At 43.9% G+C, this 17709-nt stretch overlaps 2 protein-coding genes across 3 annotated transcripts; one reads left to right on the forward strand and one right to left on the reverse strand.

Moving 5' to 3' along the window:
- Positions 1-11152: 11152 nt before the first annotated feature.
- Positions 11153-12844, forward strand: LOC123132612 (uncharacterized). Its single transcript, XM_044552445.1, has 2 exons — positions 11153-11314; positions 11479-12844. The coding sequence occupies exon 2, from the start codon at positions 11633-11635 to the stop codon at positions 12572-12574; it is 942 nt and encodes a 313-aa protein (XP_044408380.1). The 5' UTR covers positions 11153-11314; positions 11479-11632; the 3' UTR covers positions 12575-12844.
- A 9-nt stretch (positions 12845-12853) lies between these two features.
- On the reverse strand, positions 12854-14848 carry LOC123132613 (50S ribosomal protein L7/L12). 2 transcript variants are annotated; one of them, XM_044552447.1, is made up of 2 exons: positions 14685-14848; positions 12854-13772 (listed from the first exon to the last, which is right to left on the reverse strand). In XM_044552447.1, the coding sequence occupies exon 2, from the start codon at positions 13701-13703 to the stop codon at positions 13125-13127; it is 579 nt and encodes a 192-aa protein (XP_044408382.1). In that variant the 5' UTR covers positions 13704-13772; positions 14685-14848; the 3' UTR covers positions 12854-13124. The 2 variants fall into 2 exon arrangements, with proteins under 2 accessions (XP_044408382.1, XP_044408383.1); XM_044552448.1 differs by having other exon boundaries at positions 12917-13767.
- Between the last annotated feature and the right edge of the window lie 2861 nt (positions 14849-17709).

The raw sequence follows: 17709 nt of genomic DNA on the forward strand, positions 1-17709 counted from the left end.
CACAGATTGATAAACCTTAGGTCATCCACTTGAGGGAAAATTGCTACTGTCCTACAAAACTCTGCGCTTGGAGGCCCAACACGAGTCTACAAGAATAAAATTGCGTAGTAGACATCATTGTCCTATAAATAGCCACGACTCTCCTCGACCGATTTAGTCGAAAATCCCTCGCCAAAACCACCTCTAGATGACACACTTGATGTTCCAATATCGCCACAGAAGCCGCAGTTCATCGTTAGGATTCCGATGCCGGTGAGCCGTCCCGAGCCTTATCCTTTTGTGTTCCGACTCCTCTCGATCCCTAGAATCCGTTTGATAAGGTCTTGTGATCCCTCTCCTTCTACAGAGGCCACTCCGACCTCGCTGTCTTCACCGGAGCACCCGGAGCACTGAGCTTCGCTGCTTCGTTCCGTCGCCGTTCGTCGCCTCTGATCATCTCCGACTCTACCACCAGACGAGCCACTCTCCACCGCATATCCTAGACACCTCCGCCGACGTCCATGACCGCTGGAGCCACCGCCACCACCATGCCCGATCACCTCCATCTTCTGACAAACTTCTCTGTAAGTTGAACAAGCACATGTTCATTTCAATTAAAAAACATTTTCCTTATGGATCGGGCATTCTCTCCAAGACTCGCAGCACACCCCCGTCCAGCCAACCAGGGAGCGCCACATGTCGCTGGCCGAAATTAGTTTTTTTTCAGAAAAATTCCTATTTCAGATTTCTGTCAGATTTTTCTTTTAGCATATCTTTAAATCTATAGGTCCCAATTAGGTGATTATTTTTCCTACTAGTTCATAAAAATATCCTCTATCCAGAGAACCGGACGAAAAATATTTTTGAAATTTTTAAAATTTGAATTCAAACAGATATGAATTCAACTTCGTTAGGCCATTACTTGAGTTTCGTAACTCCGTTTTGGACGATTCTTTTTGCAAATCGAAGCTTGTGACGTGTACTTTCTATTAAACCCAAACACATATATTTTTTGCTACTGCTAAAATGTCATTCTGTATAGAAACTTTATTTGGTTTTTTATAGTTTTTCGAAGTCTTTTATTCGTTTTCTTTTTTATTCTTTTTGCTTGATTGCTTATGAGTGTCAATACTTGCTTCATTAGATCATCCGGAGTGTGAGGCTTGCTACTACGAATCTTCAGAGTTCAACGATCGGCAGCAAGGCAAGTTCACACTTTGATCATACTTTTCAATACCCAGTTTTTACTATGCATTAGTTTCACCGTCAAAGATTGCATGAGTAGGATTAGGAACATGTGGTTACTCTAGGTAGTTCATGTGGTAGGAACCTATGACCTTTTATCACCCCGGGAATATTCATTATGTCATATATTGCTTAGCCATGCTCATAGACATGGATTGGTATGTGTGGTCCATGCAAGTCGCAAGAGATAATAATTTTGGGTAAAGTTAAGGTGGCAACTTTAATAGACATCTGGGTGGATTGTTTGGGGCACCTGGAGAAACCAGTGCTTGCCCAAGGGGATCCTGGAGTACCCGTGTGATTACCCTAGGTTCGACACCCAGGCTCAAAGGGGTCGTATGATATTTCATGCCTAGAAACTTTCATGTGCAGCCACAAGACATTATGGGCTCTGACATAGTTGAGTAAGTTGTGTGACCTCTTTCCGTGGTAGACTAGCTGATGTAGGGGAAAGTAGGTGTACCGGTCTACCCAGGGGTTAGGGGAAATGCTTCAGAAAGGCTATGTCTCGATCTTCTGATCATGGAGGTGGTCGAGTCTTGTGGGGAAAAGTGCGCAAACCTCTGTAGAGTGTACAAACTAATCATGATTAGTCGTGTCCCCGGTTATGGACAAATTTGAGTATCTAGAAGTGATTTATTGGTTGATTTCATCACTTTACTTAATTAATGAATTGGGTTATTAATAATTTTGGTTTAAGGGATTGAGTTGGAGTAACTAATGTCGCTTGAAGCTACGTCGGTATTTCCCCAAAGAGGAAGGGATGATGTAGCATAACGGCTGTAGGTATTTCTCTCAGATACGAAACCAAGGTTATCGAACCAGTAGGAGAACCAAGAAACACAACGTAAATAGCACCTGCACACAAATAACAACTACTCGCAACCCGACGTGTAAAAGGGGTTGTCAATCCCTTTCGGGTAGCGGCGCCCCAGATGAGCAAACAGAAGTGAGAGAATTGTAAATATTGATAGATCGAACGCCAAATAAAATAAATTGCAGCAAGGTATTTTTGTATTGTTGGTTTAGTAGATCTGAAAATAAAAGGAAAGGACAATAGATCTCAAGGCAAATAATACGAGAAATAGACCTGGGCCCGTAGGTTTCACTAGTGGCTTCTCTCGAGAAAAATAGCAAACGGTGGGTGAACAAATTACTGTTGGGCAATTGACAAAACTTCAAATAATCATGACGATATCCAGGCAATGGTCATTACATAGGCCTCACGTCCAATATTAGTAGACCGACTCCTGCCTGCATCTACTACTATTACTCCACACATCGACCACTATCCAGCATGCATCCAGTGTATTAAGTTCATGGAGAAATGGAGTAATGCAATAAGAACGGTGGCATGATGTAGACAAGATCTATCTATGTAGAGATAGACCCCATCATTTTATGTTTAGTAGCAATGATACATACGTGTCGGTTCCCCTTCTATCACTGGGATCAAGCACCGTAAGATCGAACCCACTATAAAGCACCTCTTCCAATTGCAAGATAAATAGATCAAGTTGGCCAAACAAAACCCAAATACCGGAGAAGAAATACGAGGCTATAAGCTATCATGCATAATAGAGATCAAAGAAACTCAAATACTTTCATGGATATAAAAAGATAGATCTAATCATAAACTCAAAGTTCATCGATCCCAAAAAACACACCGCAAAAGAGTTACATCATATGGATCTCTAACAGACCATTTTATTGAGAATCAGCGAGCGAGAGAGAGAGAGAGAGGAAGCCATCTAGCTACTAACTACGGACCCGAAGGTCTACAAAGAACTACTCACGCATCATCGGAGAGTCACCAATGGAAGTGGTGAACCCCATCTGAGATGGTGTCTAGATTGGATCTGGTGGTTCTAGACTCTGAGGCGGCTGGATCAATATTTCGCCGACTCCCCTAGGGTTTTGGGAATATTGGGGTATTCATAGAGCAAAGAGGCGGTCCGGGGGCACCCGAGGTGGGCACAACCCACCAGGGCGCGCCTGGACCTCCTGGCGCGCCCTGGTGGGTTGTGCTCTCCTCGAGCACCCCCCCCCCCAGGCGCGGCCAGGGCCCATTACATGTCTTTTGATCCATAAAAAATCTCCGTAAAGTTTTGTGGCATTTGGACTACGTTTCGTATTGATTTTCTACGATGAAAAAACATGCAAAAAAATAGCAACTGGCACTTGGCACTATGTCAATAGGTTAGTACCAATAAATGATATAAAATGACTATAAAATGATTATAAAACATCCAAGATTGATAATATAACTGCATGGAACAGTCAAAAATTATAGATACGTTGGGAGACGTACCAGTAAGCACCTCAATATTGGCATAAACTTGGTAGTAATTAAAAATTTATTCCTTTATTGTAGGGTAAAATTTGCTTTATGCAAAAATTAAACTTAGAGCCTCCACCAGCTAAATTTGCATATGGAGATAGTCTTTTTCATTATTATTCTATGGTGTCAAATTGATAGCATATTCCATGTGCTGACCTACATGGCTGCAACATCTCATGTTGCAAACTTTTCTGACAAGGATTAAGGGGCGATAGGTCGTTGTTCTGCACTCAATTTGCCGTGGAGTTGGATGGACTCGTTCATCTTTGAAGCTTCTACGGTTATTTTATTTAGTTGGCCTTCAGCCATATTTATGTAATAAATACTCTTTTGAGGACCTCGATGTAATAAGTGTGTGATTGAACTTTGTTATAACTCCTCGAGTACTCTATGTGTCAGCATACCGATCCATGGATGACACTTAAGCACAAAGACTTCGATCCATTTGGGTCAGGTCACTACAGGTTGTGGAGAATACAAAAATAAGGAGATAGTCTCACATCAACTAGGCGTATCAACGAGCTATGGAGATGCCCATCAATAGATATCAATGTGAGTGAGTAGGGATTGCCATGCAACAGGTGCACTAGAGCTATAAGTTTATAAAAGCTCAAAGGGAAACTAAGTAGGTGTGCATCCAACTTGCTTGCTCACGAAGACCTAGAGCAATTTGCGGAAGCCCGTCATTGAAATATACAAGCCAAGTTCTATAATGAAAAATTCCCACTAGTATATGAAAGTGACAACATAGGCGACTCTCTATCATGAAGATCATGGTGCTACTTTGAAGCACAACTGTGGAAAAGGGATAGTAGCATTGCCCCTTCTCTCTTTTCTCTTTTTTTTCTTTTTTCTTTTTATTTTTTCGTGGGCTTCTTTGGCCTCTTTTATTTTATTTTTGTAAAGTCCGGAGACTCATCCCAACTTGTGAGGGAATCATAGCTTCCTTCATCCTTTCCTCACATGGGACAATGTCTAATAATGATGATCATCACACTTTTATTTACTTACAACTCAAGAATTACAACTCGATACTTAGAACAAAATATGACTCTATATGAATGCCTCCGGCAGTAAACCAGGATGTGCAATGATCTAGCGTAACAAATGACATAAAAAATAGACAAGCCATGAAAACATCTTGCTAGCTATCTTAGGATCATGCAAGCAATATGACAATGATGGTGCGTGTCATAATAAATGGAACGATGGAAGTTGCATGGCAATATATCTTAGAATGGCTATGGAAATGCCATAATAGGTAGGTATGGTGGCTCTTTTGAGGGAGGGTAAATGATGGGTTTAATGCACTGGTGAAAGTTGCGCGGTACTAGACAGGCTGGCAATGATGGAAGGGTGAGAGTGTGTATAATCCATGGACTCAACATTAGTCATAAAGAACTCACATACTTATCGCAAAAAATTATTAGTTACCAAAACAAAGTAATAGACGCATGGACCTAGGGGATAGATTGGTAGGAAAATACCATAGCTCGTCCCCGACCGCCACTCATAAGGAAGACAATCAATAAATAAATCATGCTCCGACTTCATCACATAATGGTTCACCATACGTGCATGCTACGGGAATCACAAAATTTAACACAAGTATTTCTACCAATCCACAATTACTCACTAGCATGACTCTAATATCACCATATTTATATCTCAAAACAATCATAAGGAATCAAACTTCTCATAGTATTCAATGCACTTCATATGAAAGTTTTTATTATATCCCTCTTGGATGCCCATCATATTAGGACTAAATTCATAACCAAAGCAAATTACCATGTTGTTTAGAGAGACTCTCAAAATAATATAAGCGAAACTTGAGAGTTCAACAATTTCTATAAAATAAAACTACCACTATGCTCTAAAAAGATATAAGTGAAGCACTAGAGCAAAATTGCCTAGCTCAAAAGATATAAGTGAAGCACATAGAGTATTCTAATAAATCATGATTCATGCGTGTCCCTCTCAAAAGGTGTGTACAGCAAGGATGATTGTGGAAAACTAAAAATAAAAGACTCATATCATACAAGACGCTCCAAGCAAAAAACATATCATGTGGTGAATAAAAATATAGCCACAAGTAAATTTACCGAGAGACAAAGACGAAAAAGGGGATGCCTTCCGGGGCATCCCCAAGCTTAGATGCTTGGTTGTCCTTGAATATTACCTTTTGGTGCCTTGGTCATCACCAAGCTTAGGCTCTTGCCACTCCTTATTCCATAGTACATCAAATATTTACCCAAAATTTGAAAACTTCACAACACAAACTCAACAGAAAACTCATGAGATCCGTTAGTATAAGAAAATAAATCACCACTTTTGGTGCTGTTGTGAACTCATTCTTTATTTATATTGGTGTAATATCTACTGTATTCCAACTTCTCCATGGTTCATACCCCCCGATACTACCCATAGATTCACTAAAATAAGCAAACAACACATAGAAAACAGAATCTGTCAAAAATAGAACAGTCTGTAGCAATCTGGAATCTTTGAATACTTCTGTAACTCCAAAAATTCTGAAAAATTAGGACAACAAAGGAAATTTGTATATAAATCTTGTGCAAGAAGAATAAGTATTTTATCATGCTTATGTAAAAATGAAAATTATTTTATTGGGTGCAAAATTTTCTGTTTTTCAGCAAGATCAAATCAACTATCACCATAAGCCATCCCAAAGGTCTTACTTGGCACAAACATTAATTAAAACACCAAAACACATCTAACCAGAGCCAAGATAATAAATTTATTCAAAAAACAGAAACAAAAATAAAATTGGGTTCCCTCCCAACAAGCGCTATTGTTTAACGCCCCTAGCTAGGCATTGATAATTTCGCTGATGCTCACATGAAAGATAGCAATTGAAACACGAAGAGAGCGTCATGTAGCATGTGAAAAACACATCTAAGTCTAACATACTTCCTATGCATAGGCATCTTATAACCAAACAAGTTATCAAGGGAGGCAAAAACTAGCATATGCAAGGAAGAAGAAAGGAACAATAACAATCTCTAAAACGTAAAACAAAATAAAAGTAAATAAATTGCAGCAAGATATTTTTGGTATTTTTGATTTATAGATCTGAAAATATAAGATGGAAAATAGACCTGGGGGCCATAGATTTCTCTAGAGGCTTCTCTCTTGAAGGCAAATAATACGGTGAGTGAACAAATTACTGTCGAGCAATTGATAGAAAAGTGCAAAGTTATGATGATATCCAAGGCAATGCTTATGCATATAGGCCTCACGTCCGTGTCAAGTAGACCAAAACGATTCTGCATCTACTACTATTACTCCACACATCGACCGCTATCCAGCATGCACTAGAGTATTAAGTTCATAAGAACGGAGTAAGGCCTTAAGTAAGATGACATGATGTAGAGGGATAAACTCAAGCAATATGATGAAAACCCCATCTTTTTACCCTTGATGACAACAATACAAATACGTGCCTTGCTACCCCTACTTTTTCACTGGGTGAGGACACCGCAAGATTGAACCCAAAACTAAGCACCTCTCCCATTGCAAGAAAAACCAATCTAGTTGGCCAAACCAAACCGATAATTCAGAGAGAAATACAAAGATATCAAATCATGCATATAAGAATTTAGAGAAGATTCAAATAATATTCATAGATAATCTGATCATAAATCCACAATTCATCGGATCTCGACAAACACACCGCAAAAGAAGATTACATCGGATAGATCTCCAAGAACATCAAGGAGAACATGGTATTGAGGATCAAAGAGAGAGAAGAAGTCATCTAGATACTAGCTATGGACCCATAGGTCTATGGTAAACTACTCACGCTTCATCGAAAGGGCAATAGGGTTGATGTAGAAGCCCTCCGTGATCGAATCCCCCTCTGCAGGGTGGCGGAAAAGGTCCCAAGATGGGATCTCACGGGTACAAAAGGTTACGGCGGCGGAAAAGCATTTTAGTGGACACTTTTGGTCAATTGGGAATATTTGGAAATTTATAGGCCGAGAATTATGGTTAGAGGACCTTTGAGGGGCCCACAAGCGAGGGGACGTGCCCCCCCAGGGCGCGCCCTGGAGGCTTGTGGCCTCCTCGGGACTCCTCTAACTTCATCTCCAAGTCTTACGTGTGTCTTCTGGTCTAAGAAAAATCATGGCGAAAGTTTTATTCCGTTTGATATTCCTTTTCTGTAAAACTCAAAAACAAGGAAAAACAGAAACTGGCACTAGGCTCTGGGTTAATAAGTTAGTCCCAAAAATAATATAAAATAGCATATTAATGCATATAAAACATCCAAAATAGATAATATAATAGCATGAAACAATAAAAAATTATAGATACATTGGAGAAGTACAGTGAATACGTTGGGAGGCGAAACCATAAGCCCCTATCTTCCTATGTGTCCGGTTGAAACTTTTTGCTCATGTGTATGCGGTGAGTGTTAGCAATCATAGAAGACTATATGACGGTTGAGTATGTGGACTTGCCAAAAGGCTCCGATACGTGACCCTTCCTGAAAAGATGATGAATTGTAGTTGCAGAGTTGACTGAGAACATAGTTTGTTGGTTTTAATAAAGTTTATGATTTATACTTCGATGTTGTGATGAATTGTTACTTGTTCATGAGAAGTTATATGATGAAAGTCCTATGACAAAGTTTTATGTTAAATTTTGTTGCTGTTATAATAATTTACATGATGTTTCTATGTCCGTATTTTTGTTTTTACCGACACCTCTCTCTCTAAGCATGTGGACATATTTTTCGATTTTGGTTTTCGCTTGAGGACAAGCAAGGTCTAAGCTTGGGGGAGTTGATATGTCCATTTTGCATCATGTTTTCCTACTGTTATTTATAATGCTTTTATGCATAATAATGCTTTTTAGAGTATTTCTAATGCCTTTTCTCTCATAATGTGCAAGGTTTACACAAAGAGGGAGAATGCCGGCAGCTGGAATTCTGGACCTGAAAAAGCTACGTTAGAGTTACCTATTCTGCACATCTCCAAATGAGCTAAAAATTTACAAGAATTATTTTGCAATATATTAAAAATGCTGGAGCAAATAGCTATCAGAGGAGGCCCACTAGGTGGGCACAACCCACCTGGGCGCGCCCTGGTGGGTTGTTCCCTCCTCGGCCCACTTCTGGTGCCTCTCTTCTGGTATATAAGTCATTTTTACCTATAGAGAATAAGGAGAGGACTTTCGGGACAAAGCGCCGTCGTCTCGAGGCGGAACTTGGGCAGGAGCACTTTTGCCCTCCGGCGGAGCGATTCCGCCGGGGGAACTTCCCTCCCAGAGGGGGAAATCATCGTCATCATCATCACCAACAACTCTCCCATCTTGGAAAGGGCAATCTCCATCACCATCTCCTCTCAAACCCTACTGCATCTCTTGTGTTCAATCTTTGTACCGGAGCATTAGGTTGGTGCTTGTGGGTGACTAGTAGTGTTGATTACATCTTGTAGTTGATTATTATATGGTTTATTTGGTGGAAGATTGTACGTTCAGATCCATTATGCTATTTAATACCCCTCTGATCATGAGCATGATCATCATTTGTGAGTAGTTACTTTTATTCTTGAGGTCACGGGAGAAATCTTGCTGCAAGTAATCATGTGAACTTGATATGTGTTCGATATTTTGATGATATGTATGTTGTGAGTCCCTTAGTGGTGTCATGTGAACGTCGACTACATGACACTTCACCATATTTGGGTCTAAGGAAATGCATTGTGGAGTAGTTATTAGATGATGGGTTGCTAGAGTGACAGAAGCTTAAACCCTAGTTTACGGGCTATTCGTAAGGGACCGATTTCGATCCAAAAGTTTAATGCTATGGTTAGATTTATCTTAATACTTTTCTCGTAGTTGCGGATGCTTGCGATGGGGTTAATCATAAGTAGGAGGTTTGTTCAAGTAAGAACAACACCTAAGCACAGGTCCACCCACATATCAAATTATCAAAGTAGAGAACACAAATCAAACCAACATGATGAAGTGACTAGTTGAAATTTTGGTGTACCCTCAAGAATGTTTTTCTTATTATAAGAGACCGTTTTGGCCTGTCCTTTGACACAAAAGGATTGGGCTAACTTGATGCACTTTATTTACCGTTACCATTATTTGCTCGTTACAAACTATCTTGCTATCAAACTACTCGTTACTTACAATTTCAGTGCTTGCATAAGATTACCTTGATGAAAACCACTTGTCATTTCCTTCTACTCCTCGTTGGGTTCAACACTCTTACTTATCAAAAGGACTACGACTGATCTTCTATACTTGTGGGCCATTAGCCGGTTGTGGCCTTGGTTGTTCACCCCAACACCGTGGGAGGCCTCGGCCAGGGGTGGCGCGCTGGAGCAGCGATGGGCACGGCCAGCGCGGGCGACGATGGGCGAGCACCGGCAGGTGGCGACGAGACCACGTGCGGGCTGCTGCGGTGCGGCGGCGCGGGCCTGTGCGGCGGCGGCAACTAAGGATGACAATTTTACTCATGGGTACGGGTACCCACGGATACCTTACCTGCATGGGCAGGGTATGGGCACAATTTTATACCCATTGGTAGTATCCATTCCCTATCCGTTAAGTCATGGATAGTGTATAGGTATAGCGTTGTACCCATGAATTTACACATACGCTACCCATCTATACTGACATCTTACTTGTCGGACTAATGTTATTTCGTGAAGTTTGTAGTGAGCTTGTGAACCTATGTTAAAGTTGTCACCAATTGTCAATTTGAATTGAGATAATTGTCTTGTACTCATCTACCTGTTATTGAGTTGAGATAAAAAAAACTGTCAAATGTGCTATGGACTGAATGTAAAATTATGAATAATTCGTGTACTATTTGATCTACTCGTTGGGTACCCAGTGGGTATGGATACCCATCGGGTATGGTCACGGGTAAAGTTTTGTACCGATGGGAACGGGTATGGGTAGAATTTTTTACCCATTAACTGGATGGGTATGGGTATGGTATTGCTCTACCCTTCTCATACCCTACTCATTGCCGTCCTTACACACACACACACACGCACGTGCTACCTCTATGAGCACCTTCAATACACTGGGCCGGCATCACATCTGGAGATTGACAAGAGTCACCACAGGCGACTCCATAGTTAATGGAAACGTCTTCTCCCACACAACGAAAAATCAAAAAAATACGAGCACCAATGCAAAACCCTGGTGGGCTGGTTCCATCACAAAGAACCTAACCCATGAAGATACGGTTTTGGCATGCTCTCTCACGATGCCAAACAATCACATACACTACTCTATGCTTTCTGTTTTTTTGTTGTTGCAGGGAACACTATGTTTTGTTGTTGGCATCATGGTGCAGAAAAAGATTGTCCCCGTTTCGAAAAAAGAAGAAGATTGTTCAACTCCATACCACTTCCCAAATGACACTCACAGAAGAAGGGGCTCTCACTCCCTCTGCATGGCTACATGGGCACCGACCATTTCTTAGCTCGTGTTCTCTCCCTGTTCTATTTTCATGGCGCGTCCAGTGCATATACCACCACCACCACCACATAAATAGTGCCCAGCTGACAACGACGCGCGATCGTTGGCCGTCAAAATCTTTTTTGGCAAAACCGTCCAATTATTCTTCGTTCCCGTCAACCCCCTTTCTCCATAGCCTCCGCCCAAGCCGGAGTTTCTCCATTTTCCTCCCACGATTGATCAATTTCGTGTTCTCGAGACCAGATAGGCGCCCGCATCCGACTGCGAACGCCAAGCCACGTACGTGCATTTTTGTTTTGTTTTGTTCGATTTACGATGCCCTTGTCGCTCTTGCATGCTGCCCGTAAAAATCAATCGCCGAATTTTTTGGTACTATTTCGTTGTCCGCTTGATTGTTATATTTTCTATATTTGTTTAATTTGGCATCCCACACGTACATGCAGCCCATGACGATCGAGCATGGCGGAGCCTCCTTCTTCTTGATCGATCGCCATTGCTGTTGACGCGACAAGCGGCGCGTTCCACGCCGATGTGTTTCCTCTTGTCCTAGCTAGCATAGGGAGAGGGGGCCGATCTGATCTGATCTGTTTCGGCGAGATGCACAAGCGTTCCAAATCCTGCGAGCCGTCCAGGAACGAGCAGCGCGGCGGCGTCCATGGGCCCACGGCCTCCGACGACTCGATCACGGGCAAGGTGGCGTCGTCCTCCTCGGCGACGGTGCAGTGCTCCACGATGACGGTGTACCTTGTCAGGATCAACGGCACCGAGCACCTCGTCACCGCCGTCTGGAACAAGAACATCATCAACCAGTCCTTCACCATCACCATCGATCGCCACGGCGACGGCACCGGCAGCGGCAGCGGCGACGACGGGACGCTCAGCCTCAAGGTGGAGCTGAAGCCGTGGCCGTTCTGGAGCAAGAAGGGCCTCAAGAGCTTCTTCCTCGACGGCCACCGCCTGGACGTCTTCTGGGACCTCCGGTCGGCCAAGTTCCCGGCGAGCAGCCCGGAGCCGGCCAGCGGGTACTTCGTCGCGCTGGTGAGCCAGGAGCAGGTCGTGCTCACGCTCGGCGACCTCAAGAAGGACGCCTACAAGCGGAGCAAGTGCCGGCCGTCGCTGGAGGACGCCGTGCCGTTGTGCCGCCGGGAGACCGTCTTCGGCAGGCGCAGCTTCGTGGCGCGGGCGTGGCTCGACGCCAGCAGGAAGGATCGCGACATTGTCATCGAGGTCTCGCTAGCCGGGCCAAGGGAACCGGAAATGGCGATCACGGTGGACGGCCGCGCCCTGGTGCAGGTCAAGAACCTTCAGTGGAAGTTCCGGGGCAACGAGACGGTGCTCGTCGACCAGTCGCCGGTGCAGGTGCTCTGGGATGTGCACGACTGGATCTTCGCCGGCCCGGGCTCGCAGGCAGTCTTCGCCTTCAAGCCAGGTGCTCCGCCGGAGGTCGACAGCGACGAGGCCGGGTTGGAGAGCGGGAGTGGCATTCCGGGCGACCCGGCGGATTACAGCTTCTTTCTTCATGCATGGAAGACGGACTGAGGCTGGGACATTCATCTTCTTTTACTTTCATGTACTGCCGAAACGGATTCGTTTATATGAAAACGGATAGCTTATTCAAAAGGAACTTCAAATCAGTAGGCTGGATGAGGATATGCTAAGAATATTTTCCTGGTAAGTATTGGGGCAAAGCAGAACAGGATGTGACATATATGGAACATTTCCTTGTAGCTACAGGTTCGCTATAAAAATCGCAAGGCGTTTCAAATCAAACACCAAAAGGCCGTGATTTAAAATGATTCACAATACATACCACCGACACAAACAAAAGGTATCATCATCACATTCATAAAAATGGTGTCAGACATTTCTTCCGCCCAGTTGTAGTATCAACAGGTGATCCGTCAAGAAAGAGATATGTGATACTGAAAGAAAGTCTTATTCTAGAACACCAACGTAGCAACTAAATATCTAGTTCGCATCTCGCTTCCGTTACCTGTCACAGAATATAGATCCTCTGACATCGAATGCTCCATCATGCTAACAAAATCAGAAAGAGAAAAAAGATTTGTGATGTCCAGAATCTGATTCTTCACTCCATCACAGCAACACCACCAGCTGCCTTGATCTTTGCGATGATCGCTTCCGCTTCCTCCTTCGTGAGTGACTGCTTTAGAATGACAGGGGCCTTCTCCACCAGCTCCTTTGCATCCTTCAGCCCCAAATCAGTAAACGTTCTGATCTCCTTGATAATCTTAATCTTTGCAGCAGCGTCAAATTTCTCCAACTTGACATCGAATACTAACTTCTCAGCCTTTTTCTCTTCAGACTTCGCGGCGCCAGCACCTGCACCACCTTGAGAACCCATACTAAAACCCTGGCCAGAAATTGCCTGTGGTGCTGGCTGGTTCAGCCTGAGAAGGAGAGCTGGAGCTATCTGCTTGATCTCCTCAGGAGGAAGAGCGGCAATGCGGTCCGCTAGACCCACAACTTTCTCTGATGCTGGTGGCATAGGCCCATATGGGTCATAGACTTCAGGATACTTGTACCTCTTAGCACCAGTGTCTTTTGCGGCCTCGGTGCTGTGCAGACGAGCCAAAACTACTGAAAGTCGACTTGTGGATGACTGTCTTGAACAACATAGTCGTCTTGCTATGGAAGACAAACTCATCCTACTGTCAACTAGGTATTGGCACAAAAATATAGCAAGGGAAGGAGAAGAAACTAAAGATTGGCTGCCCTGCAGAAGAACAAAAACGAAATTAACACTAAATATGATCCATGGAAATGTACTGCGTAACTAAATGCATTTTTAATTAATAAATAACCTCTAACGCGCAAGAAGAAGCATATGTGTCGTTTTCTAAATAAGAGCAGCTAAACAGAAGTGGACAAGTAATGGTAACTGACGATTTAGAGAAATGGAATATCACACTTGGAACTAAATGCGCAGCATAACTCAGCTGCCAGAAAAGAAGACTATTTTCCACCAAACCCTTTCTCACATTACCTAGAGAAATACATACTTTAGCGTCCCCCAGTTCCGAAATTCCATACAGCAATAGACAAGAGCGAGCAACATAAGTTCCTCTATTCCATGAGAAGAGAGCTCGGCCCTTCGCCATGACTGATAGGAAAAGTACATGAACTGGGGGATTCAATCTCTGGCTAGGGAGTCACCCAACGAGCCGGAACATTACAGCTCACCCAGTGAATGGCCGTAATGAATCTCACGGGCCAAGATTATGAACCAGACCTACAGGGCAATTTATCTGCTAAATCAAATGCTTTGAAATGACAGCGGGGTGTGAGCAGCAGATGCCCACCCTAAAACCTAAAACCCTCACCCATGGCAAGGGACATGAAGCCCTCCTAGACCACCTCAACTAATACTTCATCAGGTGTCAATCAGCGCATCGATCTCACACTCCCAAGTCTTCACTAGTTAACCCAGGGGCCGACCTAACGAAATTTCCGGAAAATAAACTGCTTTTGGTAAAATATGCTACTCCGCCGCGCAGCAAACAAACCCGCAAGATTGATGCCCCACCACGAGGATGTTGGCGGCGGATCTCCGGCGGGAGCTGGCCTTCCGCGCGGCGAAGGGTGACACGCGGAGGGCGGCAACGGAGGAAGGGGAGAAAGGGCTCACCGCGCCGGCCGCCGGAGAAGGGGTGCGAGATCTGGCGCGCCGCGGAAACGAAGAGGAGAAAGGGTCTCTGGCGGCTGGTCCTGGCGCTCGCTGAGCTCGGCCGAAACGGGGAGCGAGAGGGGAGAAGATCCGGGCGGTGGTGTGTGTGTTGCGCTTGTTGGGCTGTCGAGTGTGGGCTTGGAATGTGATTTTGGGCCTACTATTATAAGATGGAGAAATAAACTGAACTGGTAAAAAATCATTTTATCATAAAAAGGAAAAGGTCAGAAAAATGGTAATCACTATTTAGGAGACACCCCTTCTTTTATGAAATGGAACACCCGATTCCAATATCACATTGGCGCAATCGACACGATGACCGTCGGACCATCACATCATTTCGAAGTTCACCGACACGAGCCAGACGTTGTTAGAGTGTGGGTTAGATTATTACAAGCTCTTGGAGAATATGTACAATAAATGCAAATAAAATTCAACCAATGAAAGAGGCAAAATCATTAGTTAAAGAATAACCCTTGTGGGGTGATTCAACGTCCCTTTTTGCACGCGACAAGTGATCGACTTCGCGCAGAGGTCGATCTCTGGTGCGCTTCGGCTTTGTGTTCGACATGTGGCGGAAGGAGAAGGGGTCGCCCTTATTTTTCATCCTTTTCCCCTTTTTCTATTTTCGGTGTTGATATGCTCCACCAAAGGGAGCATGGTTGTGCTTCGTCACACCCTATGCTCACGGTGATGCACATCCAAGCTCCACCTGTGGGTGATGGAAGAGCCTTGCGTTACCACGAAATAGCGGCAGAAGTGCACAATTGGGAGCCAAGGCGCATGGCCCGCATTTCGGTGGAACAAACTCCTAGCTCTCTGGAGGAGGAGGATGCAACGATGGAGGTGGCGTGTTGCTGCTGGTGCATACAGCGTGCTAGAGTTGGCCGCACTCGCTGCTGGTGGTGTGTGTCACTACTGGCTCCGACGTTGTTGGAGAGAGAGACTTTTTTTCTTGAAGGGTCCCACATATGTGACATGTTTTTCTTTTTTTTCCTTTCTTTATTGGTTGGGTAAATGGCAATTCCATCGGTTTGTTTTGGATTTTACAAGGAGGGGCAAAGTGGTCCAAAAAATGTGTCACTATAATGCTCGTAGCCCTTTGGTGGGATGAAATCATACCGAAAGGGAAAAAACATAAGACGAGCTAACGATCTTGGGTGGGATCAAGGGTTTTTTGAAATTAGAGACAAAATAAATGGGTGTGCCCTAGGCTAGAATGTAATTGTCCCCAATAAAAAGTCCTCTTCTATGTGACCACATGGGACTGGTTACCAGACCCCACATCATGAGTAGTGTCGTGGAATTGTCACGGCAGATGTCCTAGAGCAAGGACTTAGTCGTAGGGCCATCGCACTAGGAAGCTTAAAGGGTTTAATCGGGACAAAGGACACGAGAGGATTTTATACTAGTTCGGCTCCTTACGATGAAGGTAAAAGCCTACGTCTAGTTGGGATTGGTATTGCTCGAGTTTCGATCACCAAGAGGCTCAACTCGCCGACTTGGTTATCGATTTGTTGTTTCTTGCCCTAAGCCGCCACCGGGTCGTCCCCTTATATACATGGGTTGACGCCTGGTGGCCTACAGAGTCCCGGCCGGCTCATAATCGTGTCCGGCTCGGTGACTTCCTTTACATGCCTTTCTTTACAAGTCTTTCCTTACATACGGTGGTTTACAATATCGGGCCTTAAGCCGCCTCTAGGCCTTTGGGCCTTCTATAAGGTTTAATAAACTATCGTCTTGAATGTTTACTGGGCTTCTAGCATAACCCGCCATTGGGGCTGACCCGGCCCCTCTTGGGCGGGTCATGTCTGATAATAATATCCCCAACATTAGGCCCCAGGTTGACTTTGAGTTTCATTCTTTGTCAATCTTCAATACTTAGACAAAAATCCATCTTCTTATCTTCGTTGAAGTTTTCGTAACCCGTCGTGACGTCATCTCTTGAAAATGCAAATAACTTTCATGACGTCATCTCCCAACGGATCTTTTATCTTTAATGCTTCCCGAGAATCGAGGGGTCTGTGTAGCTAGGTAACCATTATTCGGCTTTCCTCGATTTTCGCGCCCGTCTGTTCACATCTTCCTTATAAATAGGCATGCCTCGGCCTTCTCATTCTCCTCTCTCGCTTCGTCTTCTTTCTCTCGCGCACCCCCTGCTGCTCGAGCTTCGCCACCGCCGCGCTTCACCTCCGTCTCCGTCGACGTTGGCCGCTGCATCAACCTGAACCGATCCAGAGAACAGCGGCGACCTCCACAGAAGACCTGTGACTGTAAGTTCTCTTCTTTTCACTTCTTAGATCCGCACTTAGGGTTTCAAGATTCTTTCGTGTTCTTCCGAGTTCATCGCAGTCCCTTGTAGTTTTTCCACTGTAGGCCTATATATATATATATATATATATATATATATATATATATATATATATATATATATATGGTCGTGCGGTAGTGTTCTTGTGCCTTTTCTTGATCCATAGATCCCTTTCTCTGTTTCAAAGGCTGCATTTAGAACTTACATACTCTTCTGCGCTGAACTTTTTTAGGTCTAGAATTTTTTCCATTTTGAATAGCCATTTGGTCTAGAATAATACCAAACAATTTAGGAAACTTGTTTGTCTCAACACTTAGCTGAAATTGCCTTCTTCAAATATCTGTAGTCATGGTGGCTTATCATGTCAGCTTAATTTTCCTTATATGTCATTAGCCCTTAACTAAGCCGCCATTACTTGTTTGCATCTTCATCACTTAACTGTCAATCTCACCATTAAACTGAACCGGCATGTTGCTTATCTTTTCAGTTCTTCTTTGCACATCATGCCGTCCAAAGCACCAACCATCTGTAACTGAGTTCCCTCAACCGTAACTGAGGAACGTTTGAAAGAGTTCTTCACCATAGGATTTCTGCCAGCGAAAACCGTCATGTCTTACCGTGCCCTGACTCGGAAGAACGGCCCAATCCAAGAGACGGTGAAGTAATTGTTTTTAC

This window comes from Triticum aestivum, chromosome 6A (genome assembly GCF_018294505.1).
Source record: "Triticum aestivum cultivar Chinese Spring chromosome 6A, IWGSC CS RefSeq v2.1, whole genome shotgun sequence".
NCBI lineage: Eukaryota > Viridiplantae > Streptophyta > Magnoliopsida > Poales > Poaceae > Triticum > Triticum aestivum.